At 34.4% G+C, this 15,755-nt stretch overlaps 1 protein-coding gene across 1 annotated transcript in view; it reads right to left on the reverse strand.

The window, feature by feature from the left end:
- Positions 1 to 15,755, reverse strand: part of DNAH5 (dynein axonemal heavy chain 5) — a 104,220-nt gene that overhangs the window by 21,841 nt on the left and 66,624 nt on the right. Inside the window, exons 52-65 of the mRNA XM_042839650.1 lie at positions 14,370 to 14,527; positions 12,985 to 13,115; positions 12,216 to 12,369; positions 11,379 to 11,646; positions 10,217 to 10,448; positions 8,477 to 8,591; positions 8,063 to 8,239; positions 7,044 to 7,247; positions 5,469 to 5,648; positions 4,510 to 4,647; positions 3,778 to 3,913; positions 2,534 to 2,850; positions 1,403 to 1,558; positions 754 to 936 (exon numbers count right to left, since the gene is read on the reverse strand). Of these exons, the coding sequence (XP_042695584.1) occupies positions 754 to 936; positions 1,403 to 1,558; positions 2,534 to 2,850; positions 3,778 to 3,913; positions 4,510 to 4,647; positions 5,469 to 5,648; positions 7,044 to 7,247; positions 8,063 to 8,239; positions 8,477 to 8,591; positions 10,217 to 10,448; positions 11,379 to 11,646; positions 12,216 to 12,369; positions 12,985 to 13,115; positions 14,370 to 14,527 (2,549 nt within the window). The remainder of the gene's footprint in view (positions 1 to 753; positions 937 to 1,402; positions 1,559 to 2,533; positions 2,851 to 3,777; positions 3,914 to 4,509; positions 4,648 to 5,468; positions 5,649 to 7,043; positions 7,248 to 8,062; positions 8,240 to 8,476; positions 8,592 to 10,216; positions 10,449 to 11,378; positions 11,647 to 12,215; positions 12,370 to 12,984; positions 13,116 to 14,369; positions 14,528 to 15,755) is intronic.

Here is a 15,755-nt window from a genome sequence, read left to right on the forward strand (position 1 = left end):
AAATAAAATAAAATAAAATAAAATAAAATAAAATAAAATAAAATAAACAACCATAAGACCCCAGTAGCTTCCGAAGTGCAGGAATGCATTCCTCTCCAGAGAAAGTAAACTGGAACCACTGCCAAAATTTTAGTAAATGTGGTCATAGATTCATAGTGTTATAGATGCATAATATCTCTTTTGATCTAACACCAGTTGACTTTACAGTCTGAGAGATTAAGTGTCCAGTAATTTTAAAGATACCAACCAGCATTCAGAGCCACTGGTGGTACGTTTATTGGTATTGCCATTCTGAACTTGGAATTGTTTGATTATTATAGCTGCATTTTCAAATTAACTACTGAGCTCATTTCTTCTCAAAATAAGGAAGTAAACTATGTCCCTTGCAACAGTTTATGTTGTCATGAGCTCCACAGTATTTAGATGGATAGATAAGAGTTTCTGTTCCGGATCATTTTCCTTTTCCTTTTCACAGATCATGCTCATCATGTTATATGTCAGCAAGGCAGGAAAAATAAAATAAAGTATCATTGCAACAACAACAACAACAACAACAACAACAACAACAAAAAAAAAAAAAGTCATTTTTTTCCAACCCAACTTTCAAATCATTCTAAATAGCCTACATTAACATCACAACAGAGAGAGATAGAAAGTTACTCTACAAACTGGGAAGAGGAACAAACTAAAATGAAAGTGAATTCTTCCAGAGGTAAACACATAAAGTAAGGAGAAAGTAATTATTTCTTTTACCTGTTTCTCAGTCAGAATGACTCTACCCAAGAGCTGATTTTCGAGACCTTTCATGGTCACAGTAAAGTCAATGATGGAAGTTCGAGCACTAATTTCAGGAGAGTAACCTGGATTTGGCAGTTTTGTAGTAATGTAAAGTCTGAAGCCATTCATCACATCTACTTCTTTGTCACCAACTTTCACCTTAAGAAAAGTACGAAAAAGAAGTCTTGAGACATCAAGGGCCAGTACACATTCTTTCAGTCACCACGTGTAGAAACAAATGTATTTTTCTATTCAAAAGCACAAACATACAGCTTAAAATTACAGGTCTGATGCAATTAATTTGTTGAAAATATCCATTGAACGCTTTAACTGATAGGTTAACATATTCTGTCAATTCTGATTAAGACATCCCAAATTGAGAGCACAAAAGCAAGCAAATGGGAATGTTGGTACTTTCTCCACTTAAAAGTTACCATAAACAAAGGGATAAGAAGCAGTATAGGTTAAATATCTTAATTATATGCTAACTTAAACTCTTTGCATCACTGTTAATCAAGCGTTAATGACTTTTAACATTTTAGATGCATATCTTTAACAGCTGTTATTTTGTGGAGGACAGAGAGGACACTGCTTCCAGTTGTTTGATCATTTGTTTTGTTTTTACCTTATTGGTGGAACCGGATTTAATGAAATTTCTTTCTAAAATATTATCTAATGCTGGGTCAAGCTCTTCACCAACATCTTCTATCAAAAGAGGTCTTCCAAGAGAAAGGCTGTCTTCTAAATGATTTCTAAAATACTTGTGATTCAAAGAAGTGATCTAAAAATAGAATCGTGGAGCTATATGATAAGTTTTGTCCAGAAACCAAACATTTAGCCTGTTTTACATTTAAAGATTATTTAATTTTATTCAGATAAATTACTGACAACAACAGTCCTATAGCTTAATCAAGGCAAAGACTGTGACTCCGAGAGAAGATAAGTTTAAATGTATTATATTTTCAAATGCCACTGAATGCAAACTACTAATTTTCAACTTTTTCAGTAAAACAACATTCAGTATGTAAAGTTTCGATATCCTACGAGTGCAATGAAACCAGAAATTCACAGCATCTCCTGTTAGTCACAGCCTTAGTTGGTTGCCAACTATATCCTGGGCTGCTTTAAAAAAGGAGTGGCCAGCAGGGAGAGGGGGTGATTGTCCTCCTCTACTCAGCTTCTGTGAGGCCCCATCTGGAGTACTGCGTCCAGGCCTGGGGCCCCCCGCACAAGAAGGATGTGGATCTTTTGGAATGGATCCAGAGGCGGGCCACTAAGATGATCAGAGGGCTGGAACACCTCTCCTCTGAGGAAAGCTCGAGGGAGCATATAAACAGGAGGGGAAACGGTTGTTTACTAGGGTGGATAGTGAAAGGATTAGGGGGAATAGTTCTAATCTCAGACAGGGGAGGTTTAGGTTAGGTATTAGGAGGAAGTTCCTCACACAGAGGGTGATGATGCACTGGAACAGGTTGCCCAAGGAGGTTGTGGATGCCCCATCCCTGAAGGCTTTCAAGGCCAGGCTGGATGTGGCTCTGGACAGCCTGGTCTGGTGGTTGGCACCTCTAGCAAGGTGGTTGAAACTAGATGATCATTGTGGTCCTTATCAACCCAGGCCATTTTATGATTCTATATTTCTCAAGATGTCCTTTCTCACATAAAAACTGCTTTTTAATTATTACTTGAATCACAGATTTGCCACATTTTGTCAGCTGAGAGTTTCTAGAGGCTATTAAATCACAAGCATTCCTATTACCTGAAGTTCATTTTTGCCTTCCTTGTTCTTAAGCCAAATTTTACCCTGTGCCTGTGGATCAATTAATAAAGGATAACGAGATGCTTTAGTGACAATGATTCCGTTCTGTATGGATAAGTCATCATTTGGTAATCCTTGCAGGCTCCATTCACTAATAGTAGAAGCATCAGTCAACATTTCTATGAGGTTCAGGTTGTTACCAAAGGGAATTCTCCGGGTTTTCATTTCCTTTTGCCAGTCATTTAATAGCAGATTGCGGAACTCTTCATTAAAAGGACCAGAGTAGGATAGAAATGCTGTAGCCAACAGAACATCACCTGAAAACAGAAAAGAAAGTGAAGCAAAAAGAAAGGGAAAAAAGAAAAGGAAATAAATAAAGAAGAAATAAATATAAATTTTCAAATTCTATTCTTGATGGAGATTCTTCCTTCTCAAGTTTTTAATGTTTTTGATGGTAAGTGGAGGAATGTACTTTGGCTCATGCAGATGACACATGAGCTTCATTCCCCAGGATCATTATATAATAAAGCAATGATACATTCCACTAGATAACATATTTACATTTTTATTTACATGCACCTTTTCAGTGCAACTCTAGGAATCAAGAGAAGAATATGTTAATACAACATATTATATTGGTTTTATGTGGCAAGGTTTTGATAGCAGGGAGTTGCAGGGACAGCCACATACCCAGAAACAGACAATTAAACTGGCTCCAACAGCTCCATTGCCACTGCATTTCCAAGTGTTTATTTGTAAAATTAAAAATTACTTCCACGAAATAGAAGTTTCATTAACATTAATAACTGCATTTAAAATTACTGACTTTATAGTTAGAAGTCAGTATGACTTAACATTAGTGTTCATTTTCTCCACGTATATCCTCTTATACAAATTTTACTGGTGCTTCCTAACACATCACTCTATGAACTACTAACTACAAACATCAGTCAAGTTAAAATACCAGTGTCACAAGTATGTACTGCATCTTATGCAAGTAACATCTTCTGCATAGCATAAATAGACTATCGTATTGTAGGATTTAAACAAACTTCAGCCTGATTGCAGACTTCTCCTAGCTGTGCTTAAACAAGAAAATTAATAACAATTGCCTCAATTTTTGCAATGAGAAATTTGAACTACAAAGGAAACATTTGAAATTCCAAATGTTTTTAGTTTCACTACACATTACAAGTAAATCAACTAATTTACTTCCAAGATCAAGGACATGAACAAATGCTTACCCACTAGCCTCTTGGTTTGCAAGGCAAATTCTTTACTCTGTTTTGTCCATCTATCTTTTTCACCTGCTAGACCACTTATTAGACTTGAAGCTGTTTGCATTTTATGCCGGCAACGATCAGCATCTTCAAGCAAAGCCTATAGAAAACCATAAACCAAGAAATACGTTTTACAGCTATGTATCTGATAGGCCAGAAAAATCTCTAAATCTAATGAATCCAGTATAACAACAGCGCAACAATTTATTTTTAATTACATATCATATCACTTTATAGATTTGGAGGGAAAGAGACAGGGAAAAATAACATCAAAACCCACTAGAAATACCTGCCATAAATATGGTTCAACCTTTTAGTATATCTTCTCATAACTTTCATGTTGGCACATATATTAAAGCATGGGTGATCAAGCCTATTACCTACTAGTTATGGGAAAATCTGCTCTGCATTTCAAATACATTATACGTTTATATCATATATTAATGAAACTTGATGTTACAGTACTGGACACTAAAATAGCACAAATAAAATACTTCTTGCAGGGGTGGGAGACAGGAAGAGGAGGAGGAGGGGAGAGAGGGATCCAGAGAGGAAGTACCCAACCACTCTTTTCCACTGTCTATCAATGCTTTTTCCAAGGAATAATGAAGAGTTATGAGGGAATACATTATGTTTTGCTCAAAGCATGGGTGGCAGCCATCTGTAACAGTCTCTTTTCTGCAACGATACGTTCACCTGTTTTTCTCTCATGGCTTTTTCATACTCTGCCTGTACAATATCTAATTCTTCTTGCTTTGCACTCAGTTCTTCTTGAGCATTCTGCAGATCCAACATAGCAGTGGTTAGGCGGTTCTCCTGGATTGCTAAATTAGCCTGTGAAGCAAATAAATAAAATAAATACATTCCCACATAAAACATCTCAAAGCATTTGCCAAAGAGAGTTTCATTGCACTGTATTTCAAAATCAATAGAGATTTCATGATTCATTAAAACCTTTTATTTCATTTCTATAATAAACTAACTCCTTGCAGGGAGCTGCAGTTAATTGCTCTAATGTAAATTAGAAAAACAAATAAAAAAATTCAGGGCAAACCACCCATTTCCCAACAAAGTTTGGTCTGAACTGGCCTTTAGAAAGACCAGTGTCACCAAAAGCTTATGCTTAGTCTAATGAAAGATACTAGCACTAGCAATAATTCTTCCTTCACTCTAGGTCACCTCCATTACACCCTCATTTTGACATACATTCAAAATCATGCCTGACCACGTTCTTTCTGACTTTCATTCTTACCTTCCAATGATTATTTAGGCCTGTTTTCCCCTAAATAACACTGATGAGTAAAGTCTCTGTACAGTCTCTTTATGAATTAAAATGCTGAACATTAAAAGAACTAGATCCTGAGTTTTTTTCTTAAGATAAAGCAATTGCAACTGTGAATGATGGCGACTTCAGCCCTTCAGTTCAGGAGCCCAGAGGCATAAAACTGCATAATCTATTTAACAATCTTTACAGCCTACGAAAAGTAGTACATTTGATGCATATTTCACTGTAGAGTTACTATTTTCAACATAATAAATTCCTATAGAGGCATGCACCAATTTGAATAAGACAACTGATGTTTCCAGTAGATTAAATCCTCAGTTGCACTTGGGTAGGGAGGAGAATGAGCAAAAGTGTGTATGTTGCTTTTTACCTTTAAGGGTAATACTTCTTTGTTGATGGAAAAAAATACAGCCATAGCTTTGGTCCACGAGCAAAGCCCAGCAACATTCCCACATACTCTCTTAGCTGTCTCAATGTTGTAGTCCATCATTTCAAAATAAGGGCTCAAAAGCTCTACCACTTCTTCATTAATGGTGTCCTTCGGAAATTGCTAAAGAAAACGTATGCAATATACAAGTAACACAAGCAAACTACACAAATATGTATTTTAGTGCAAACAAAACACTACCAGAATCAGAAATGTTAATTAAAAACAGCTAATATAAAGTTGTCTATCTCGTGCATATCTGGGAGATTTCCAAAGACATTCTACTCCATTCTGTTTTCTCATAAAATTGAAAGAGTTCATTTCTGATCATCTTTATCTTATCTGTTAATGTTACACAAACTAGCAGTCAATATCACTGAGATTCTCTTTGAAATTCCATTTCCTTTAATACTGAATAAATAAAAATCTTCTAAAAGAGAGGATTAACAGGCAAACATTCTATGAGATAGTCCTTTCAAAGAGTAGCCAGCTTCCCCTTAAATTACCTTATCTCATTAGTAGTACGTGTTTCAATTTTAATTGTTTTCACAGTTTATTTTTTTTTAAACAATGCCTTTCCTATGTTCATCCCCATAGCTTCCAACTTTATACTAGAAATTTTGACCAACAGATATTCTACTCAATTATTTTCAAAGATTTATTTACAAAGTATAATAAAAGTATATCCTTGAAACTGAAAAATAGCTGTTCTCTGTGCATGAACAATAAAACCTTGAAGACTTTCAGTAAACAAAGATCCTGACATGAGTAGATGCAACAATGAACATCGTATAAATAGTATCCATGGTACTATGAACCAAACAAGTTTGTATAGCCAGGCCATTCATCTGTGATCTTCCACTAGACCAGAAACAGTGTGATCATAAATGTAGAAATGTACTGCTATTTTATAGAGATGTTTTAACCAAAATATACACTTCAAGATGAGAACATCATTTCTCCAAATGAAGAAATCAGATTATTATGTTCAGTGGTACAGTACAACATAAGAAATTCTCAGATTATTAGTAGTTTAAAACATGGACCAGTGTAGATTTATTCACCAAATACTCATTTCATTTCTACAGACATGATACAAAGCTGAAAATCTCAAATTTCAAAAAATTCTGATTTTATCTATCCTAATAATCACTGATTTTGTGTATGCCACTAAACATGTTACAATGCTCAACAGGTAGGAAAAAAATCTTGATTAGCTCTAAACAAAGGCAAGTAATAGCTGTTCAAATGCTCAAAGCTTTGAATCATTTGTCACTGAAGTTAATTTCATTTCCTTACTTAGGAGAAGCTATAACTGACTTATGACCTGACTTTCCCACATGGATTTGAGTTTTATTTCATTATATCATACATTTAAGCCCTTGACATTTCAGATTTCTTGCGTACCTGATTTCTCTTCCAAATTGTTCTCCTAGGAACACTAAAGAAAATACATTTCTTAAGACAATTTTCTATTGTCTTAAGGTCTTAATGACACAAAACAGGTTATACAAATACCTGTAGGTTCTGTAAAAAGTTCCCTGCTGTCATCAGTTTCAAAGATTCTTGCCATGACGGGGTGGTACAGCTCTTTTCCTGATCAATTTTTACACTGTTCAATTTTCGTTGGAAAAGCAGTAACACACAGTCCATGATACGCATAATAAGGTGAGGAGGTCGACCAAGTGTTCGGACTGTGGCAATATCTGCAGGCTTTATAGTCTACAAAATTAAAACAAAAGAAAATACTGTTATTATTTATTAAACATGGAAAAAGGTCACCAACAGCATTAATCCACTTCAGAAGAAGAAACTTACTCTTCCTGATTTAAAATAATTTTATCTCTCAGAAGCATGAAACTGTACAGATCCTTCAACTGTAATTTGACTACTACCTCATAGCACCTGCTAGGAAACAGCAGCTCAGCCACCTCACAGCAGCATCTAAATTGTTAAAATGACTCCAACCTAGGAAGACAGAAATATTCTGAAATTTTATATTCTTTTTCTATCTTAACGCAAACCTATTCACACAGGAAACTCAGTCTAGAAAGGAAAAAGCATTCTGTTGATAATTGGTTAAGTGCATCTCTGCAACTTCTACTTTATTGTTCTGGACAAATTGCTGATGATGAAGTGAGCCTTTGAGAAAATTAAATAAATCATAATAGTGTATGAAACCTTTGTCTTATTACATATGGCAAAGTCAGTCAAGGGTGCAAATCTAACACCATAACTTGTACATTTGGTTATTGGCACGTTATCAACCAACAGCACAAAATATATCAACCAGAGTTTCAATTGAAAATTAAAATTGTCCATTTGCTGAACAACCGATTGCCCATTTTGGATTTGGCATTTGGGTGGAAAAAGATAAACAAAACTAGACCTAAACAAACTCCAGATAGATGTATCTATTTGTATACATCTTCTGCCAATCAAGGAGTTACACAGAACATCTGAAACCTTACATGTTTCAAAGGAGCACATTTTTGGGGTGGAAAAAATGTTATACTCAGTCCGAAGTTAGTACCAACCTGTAAGGCTGCTTCTGCCTCTTCCAAAGCAGGCTTAGCAGCTTCTAACTTTTCTTCAGCAATGGCTTTGTCAACTGAGATGCTGTCCACAATAGCTTGGGCTTTGTCTTTCACTTTCTGAACTTCAGCCTTCACCTTCTCAGCAGCCTGTGCTTTTACAATAACTTCCTTCAATACCTAAAGAGAAAATTCACAAACAACATATTAAAGAAAATATCTCACTGAAAGAATTTATATTTTCATTGTAATATTTGATCTGTTGAATTCAATTTTCAGAACCAGAATGTCTTTTACAAAAGATGGTTTTGCTGTCACTTTTTTAAGCTTCTATTATCCCTTTTTTTCCCACAGCCTAACCTCCTCTTACATACACACACAAAATTAAGTGCAATATACTTTAATGTTTGTACGTACCATGTCAGCTTTTTCATTAGCAATCTGAAGTTCTTTTTCTTTTATCTCCAGCTCTTTGCTTAGAGCAGCCACTGACACAGAGGCCTCTTTCAACTTTTCCAGCCCAGTATTAACTCTGGAGTTAAAAAAGAAAAAATAAAAATAATAGTACATAATTCCTTTTAGAATTTACATTTTCCTTTCCAAAACATTTCATTGGTAGAATGAATCAGATGGATTTAATACCAAAATCTGTCCTACACAAAAAAAAAAAAAAAAAAATTTCTTCAGAAACTTCCACATACATTTCTGTTGTTTTCAGAATCAAGAAAGTAAACAATAAACAATGCTCTCAAAAAAAAAAGAACATATGACATGAAATATTCCACACTTTAACTCAAAGTGAATGCATTCATTATTACATTCAAATCCTAAATTTTGGCTCCATTTATGTCAATGACCCTGCTGAGCTCCAACCTGATACTCTCATAGGACTGATTCACAGCAGAAAGCATTTTGGGATCACTAGAATCCTAAGAATTTTTGAGAAATCCTGAGATTTCTCAAATCACTATTTCTTGTTTGAAGAGGATATTAAAAAAGTTAATAAAATCAAAACATCAAAATCAAGACCAAACAAGAGAGATTAACAGGAAAATAGCACTAAGTTAACACTTCTCTCATTAACTTCTCTCATTAACATGCCTTCAAAAAGTGTTTGTTTGGTTTTTTTTTCTATCAAAATCTAAGTACTCGTATACAGGCTCTTCAAAGAAGTTTATCTGTAATCTAGGAAAACACACATTTCGAACTGCAGAGTCAGAAAGAATTACAAATGTAGCAACTTCAAAGTCTAAGCAGGACAGGAACAGGTTAAAAATACATAACAGATAAAGAATAACATATGCTAAAGCCCTTCAGTTTATGCAATTAAGGTGAAGTGAAACAAATTTATGAGTATGGAATAATCTGGTGCACTTTAACTTCAGAATGTGTAAGAGGGGATTAGATATCTCCCATTTTATAAGTCTTCATTGATACCATGAAGATTATGAACTCAATTTGACTTCTAAAGCAAAGAGTGTTTCAAAGTGAAATAAATTAGTCTGAGTATTTCTTTAAGGCTTTTAGAATTTTGTGCTGGTCTTTCACAATCAAGAAGATAGGTTTTCTTAAGGGTGATGCCAACTGATACAATTTCACATTCTATTTTAGTATTTCTCTTATATCATTAAATCCGCAAATAGATTGTAGCTTAATAAAGTGTTTGAAAAGCATAATTAATATATCAAAAACACCTAAAAATCCATAAGCAAAGGTTCAATAATCACATAGTTACACTATGTGATGACAAAACCGAAAATGCCAGGGTTCTTTTTTACCTGTTCATATCAGAAAAATACAACTGTTCAGCAGGAAAACAAAAGTTGTTCTCAGGTAAACTGAATTTTATTGTGAATTTGTTATCAAATAACATGCAAATATCTTCTTTTATTCATTAAAAATACACGTTAATAATTTATATTCATATCTTTCCACCACCATGTTCTTCAGTGCATCACTACCCTTGAGTCTTCAAGCTATGCGTCAAGAGCATCTCTAATATTTGTTCAAGTAACATCTTTATACTATTTTAGGAAACTTCAAAGAAAACTTTTGCTATGCAACGAGACCAGGCAGGCATTGAAATAAATACACCAGAATATATCTATCTGAGGGAGAAAACAACAAAAAGACAGCAGTAAACTGAGTAGTATATACCTGTTGGCAAATATCTGCAGTTCTGCACGTTTTTCTTCATATGTAGTTTTATAACCTTGAATAAAAGACAGATAGGATTTGGGAGTCACATGTGTAGAACGTCTATATCTTTGAAAGTAATCAGAACACTTCTCTGCCACTCCATCCTGGAATGAGCCCATACACTGCACAATTTCTCTCTTTGTCTCAGCGGTGCAGTCCATATCATATGAGGACAGGAAATGTTCAGATACTTAGAAAAAGAAGAAAAGCATAAATGTAAGTAAATCTTCAGGAAGTACATTTAGTTTATAAACTAAGCAATCAATATGCACACTACCTATCATGACAAGCAGAAGTGTTTCACCTAAATTAAATCTTCATTTGCTCTAAGTAATTGATCTGTTCACCACTTATGCATATTTAGCTCAATATGTGTCTAAACTTTAAACAGCATTACATTTTTAACACTTCTCAATCCAATATTTTGTCATTTATACGATAGTATTGATTACACCAAGTAATAGCTCCAGAGAAGAGAATACCTCTGGAAATAAAGTCTTTATACTACAGTTATTGAGGATATAAGATTCATCTTATCATTGTCTTCTATAAATTTAATTTTGAACATACGGAAGAATTACCAGTCAATTTATTGATAGCTATGACATGGGAAATGCTTTTACATTGCATGAGTGAGATACAATGCCAAGCTCACATAGCTTCTGAAACTCTAGTCTTCCTCAATCTGCACCAGCAGATTCTTAAATTATTCCATACATATCTGCAAAAAATGTATGGCCAAGGATCTGGTAACCTTTAATTTCCAAAATGTGCATCTACTTCTCTGTGAACCTGCCCAATTGCTAGCTACCATGAATTGGGTAACCACAGCCTCTCTCTGTGTCTCATCACAGGCATTGTCACCAAGTGTCTTTGGTGGTATTTTGCTTTCTTTAATAATGCTTTCAGTCATTTTTAAGGAGAATTTTTCTTATTCATATCCTTTCTTCTGTCAAAAGCATTTCAGCAGCATAATACAGCAAGAAGAAAACACCAATATCTAATTTATTCTGCCAGTGTGCTGGCAAAACAAGCTTTGTTTGCATTCAAAGCATTTAGAAGAACTTAATGACCATGAATCTCAGAATTAAATAACTGCAAAGAAAAAACCTACACCTACCAGCCACTAGAGCATCCTTAGGCCATCGGCTGAACCAATCTATAGTGCATCCAGAAATGAGGGCAGGGAACTTTAAGGCCCTGTTTCGGAACTTTTCACCTACTGGTGAAAAGCAAAGAACTACATGAAGGTTCTGACAGACTCGAGTCATGAAGTAGTCATACAAAGTTTCACTGGTTGGAGGTCTACGTGGATGTTCTTTCTTGAAGGTTGTTATGAGGTCACTCAGGATTTCATCTATTTCATCACGAGCAAATAAGTTTGACACCTTAGAGAAAAGAGAAGGTTTTTTTCACGTTGTAGAAGATGACCCAAAGGAGAATATATAAACATATGATTGATTTAACACATAGCCTTTCAGGAAAGAACACTCATTTCAGATACAGAAGTTCTTAGGACCCAACCCACTTTTTTTTACACAAGAACTTTTTTCTGAAGTGACTCTGTTAAAAACACTGAAATCAAACTTTCTGTAAAGTAAAATCTGTTCTTCCACGTGAAAATAAAGCAAAAATAAAATAAAAATAAAATAAAATACAAACAAAAAAAGCCATCCTACCCATTCTAAACACATTTTCCATATAAAAACTAACTGCAAATTAATGAGATTTTTAATCTCATATAGTTTTGATAAGCATCAGTAATGTTCCCTAAGTCGTCATATTTTTTTTTTAATTGTTATCATGTTCTGCAGTTTATCAACACTTAGAAGGGTCTGACAAGACAATTTCTTTGTATGGTATGATGATGTGCATTCATTAAAATAGATTCTGTTATTTTGCTTCAGAATTATAAAATTTAAAAAGCAATGAAAAAGATGATAAGAATGTATCCTACCTCTCCTGATGATAGAACATTATTCAAGTATTCCAAGAAAGACTCCTCTTTGACCTCATTGTCTGTAAAGAGAAAACATATGCCCTTTCCCTGCAATCCTGAAGTTCTGTAAAGAAGTTTCAGATCTTCCATCAAGTTTGAAGTGCTGTAAGATCTACAGAAGAAGAGTCATGTCAATCTTCACTCGCTTTAAAACAGGTTTCTGGGTAAAACAAAAATAACTAGAAAACTGGTATATCTGGTATAACTACCGATGGTGCCCCAGTGATGGTTGATAAAAAAAAAAAAAGAAAGACTTATGGCACAATTACTACCAATACCTCACATTTCATGAAATATCACTGAATCAGACATCAAGAAGATCTACATGCAAAAACTTCAAAAATAGATAATGTCATGCCAATCGTCACCAAAACTGTGAATTACGTCAAGTCCAAGGGGTGAATCACTGCCAGAAACATCACACAAGCATAGTTTTATGCTTTTTTTGCTGTTTTTTTTTTAACATTCTAATTAAAAAAACCATTAAAAAATAAACTCTGTTACTTATATACATTAAATTTATTATATATTTTACATGTGGCCCAAGGCAATTTCTGTTTGCTCAGTGTAGCCCAGGCAAGCCAAAACGTTGGACAACCATGCTGTAGGTAATAGTACTTGCCCTATGTTGTTCTTTCTTCCACTGCAGAGACTGGGAGCACGTTTTATTTATAGGAGAACTTCAGTAAGTAAGTACTTAGTTGCTTAAATTTTAGTTTACACTTACCGAGTTAACATGATCTGGAATGTATCATAGCCAGCTATGAATGATGCTAGTCTTGTCAAGCTCTGCTTTCCAGAGCCACCAACTCCAACTAAAAGAGCATTTCCACGAGGAGTACGAATCACTCGAGAAATCTGTATAAGTCATTTATTAAATTCATTAATCATCATATCATTAATCTGTATACAGTCATTTATTGCTGAAACGTGTAACGATTACACACCCAAAAATCTAGTGCTATTGCAATAATAGAATTATAGTAGAAATGCAGAACAAACCAAAATTTTAAGTTTGCATTAAAGGATTCTATACTACTATCAATATACCTATGAGCATTTTCACTTTGAAATATTTTCTGTAAACCTTCCAACAACAACCACTTTATTCCATCACTGCAAACTTTCAGTTATCAACAGAACTGCACTTCATACTTCCAAAAAGCACAAACAAACCTCAGCAGTGACAGGCTACAATAGTATGAAAGATCATTAAAATTGGAAACTAAATTATAGTTTCCCTCATACAATACCCCTTGACCACTTCAAGTAAGTGGTCTGTAAGACTCTAGCCTTCTTTGTTGTAGCCAGACAGATAAGTTGTACCACGACTAGTAAACTCAGGAAGAAATGCACACTTTGCAGTAAGTAAAAATACGGCCTTTACAATCAAGCTTCTTATCAGCATAAATATTTGTTAACCATGGAAAATTCCACAAATAGATCCCCCTCTCTTTCTTTCTTTCTTCCGAAAAGAAGAAGAAAAAGAAAAAGAAAAAGAAAAAGAAAAAGAAAAAGAAAAAGAAGAAAAAAGAAAAAAGAAAAAAGAAAAAAGAAGAAAAAAGAAAAAAAAAACAGAAGAAAAACCTGCTTCTCTTTTGTAAGAAGTTTATTCCATGTGAACAATCCTCTCAAGCTGAACTGTACTAAAAATTATGGTCAAGTTTAGTCTATCCTCAAAGGAATTTTAAAAGAAGTGAGCATATCGGGGATCTACAAAGGAAGTTTGGAATACATTTATTCCTACTCATACTCCTTCATCAGCGGCCAATTATGTCCTAATTTGATTTTTATTTCACTCATTCCAAAGAGAGGAAAGGCTCTCAGAAGAATTAATAAGAAGAAACATTGAAAAATAGTTAGGATACTTTGGAACATGACCTCACTAGACATGAAAGACAGAATTTTTCCATCTGAGGAAGAGCTGAGTTTTTAATATTTGGTCAGAAGGTGAAACACAAAATAGCAAAAAATGACCTGCTTCAATATTACAAGTAATTTACCTTGATTTGTGCATACCTTCATTCATTTTGAAACACAATTGAATTCATTTGTGCTGAAGACAAGTGAAAAACAGCAACAGCAATAATGAATTGCAAAGCAAGATTGTACCTTTACTAAATGAACCATGGCATCCTCAAAGAAAACCATGTCCATTCCAGTGCCACGAACATTCTCATTGTATGTTTGTAAAAACGTATTTAAACGATTCCGTAGCTGACGAAAGCAGTAAACTGGCTCATAAATTTTGGGAATCCTTACATCAACTTCTGATTTTTCTCCTAGAACAAAAAGTGCATAATGAAACCTCAGCAGTTCAAATGACTGACGGAGTTACAGTGTAGCTACAATGAGCAAGGGAAGTTAACTGAAGGACTCTGAGTACTCAAAACTAGTTTTACTATACATAATATTTCATATTAGATATACGTATGACAGTAGTGCGTATACTTTCCTATACAGAACAGCAGTCCTTCTTTCTCTGCCTCCAAAACCTGAATAGTGAAAATCTGAAAATAACATTGATGCTAGAAGCAACAGTTGCAATGGAGAATAAAGGTAAATAAATATTGCAATTAAAAATTGCAAATAATTTTTTTTTTTTTTAAAAGAAATATATTTTAAGCCGATAAAATCATTTCAGTGGTTAAAAAAATTTACTAATAAAATGAATCATATAAGCACTCAAAGAAATGTACGTTCACTGTGAAAAAGCATATGCTTGCTTCAGCAAGGGATCTGAAAACCACATAGTGCTTTCGACACTTCCCAGTCCAGAGAAAAGGAGGAAATTGCAGTATCTCCCATATCCATTCATAAGCATCAATCATGCCTATAGGAGACCAGCCTTTCACTAAACAAAATTGTTACAGCAAATAGGATCACAGAATGGCTGAGTGACTTCTGAAGGCCATCTGGTGAAAAACCTAGCTCAGTTAGTGCCACTTCAAACCCAGGAGGCATGTCTAGACAGCTTTTCAGCATCTGAATACTAGAATAATCCAGATGTAAATAAGTTTCTTAAAAGCTGAATGAGACTTCTAAACAACTTACTCAGATATTTGATAAGGAACTAATAGGGAATACAGCAAGGAGTTAAACAGTAGTGATGTTTTTACATAAAACCATTTAAGAGAATGATGCCAGTTTAATCCTGTTCCTGCAGTTTTATTATTGATGACAAAAGACAGCATGGTCAAGTACCAGACATAAGAAAGGGCAGACATTTAAATTATTTACAGAGGTAGCAAAGGAAATATATTGTTTTAAACTCTTCTCTAGCTCAAAGATTCAGAATTATAACTACTAAATTGCAACATCAAAACTTATTGATAAAAAACACATTTGAACAGCTTGAGGGTTGGTAGAACTCTAGTACCTCTAACGACTTTTGTGAAGCAAAGGTCTGAAGGTTGATGTTTGGATTACTTCATCTCAGGTCTCTCAGGGATGAATATGTTGCAGTAGTACAAACCAAATAAACACGGGGCATGTATG

Source organism: Centrocercus urophasianus, unplaced genomic scaffold, assembly GCF_019232065.1.
Source record: "Centrocercus urophasianus isolate 14NV4802_14NV808 unplaced genomic scaffold, USGS_Curo_1.0 seq_11, whole genome shotgun sequence".
Lineage (NCBI taxonomy): Eukaryota > Metazoa > Chordata > Aves > Galliformes > Phasianidae > Centrocercus > Centrocercus urophasianus.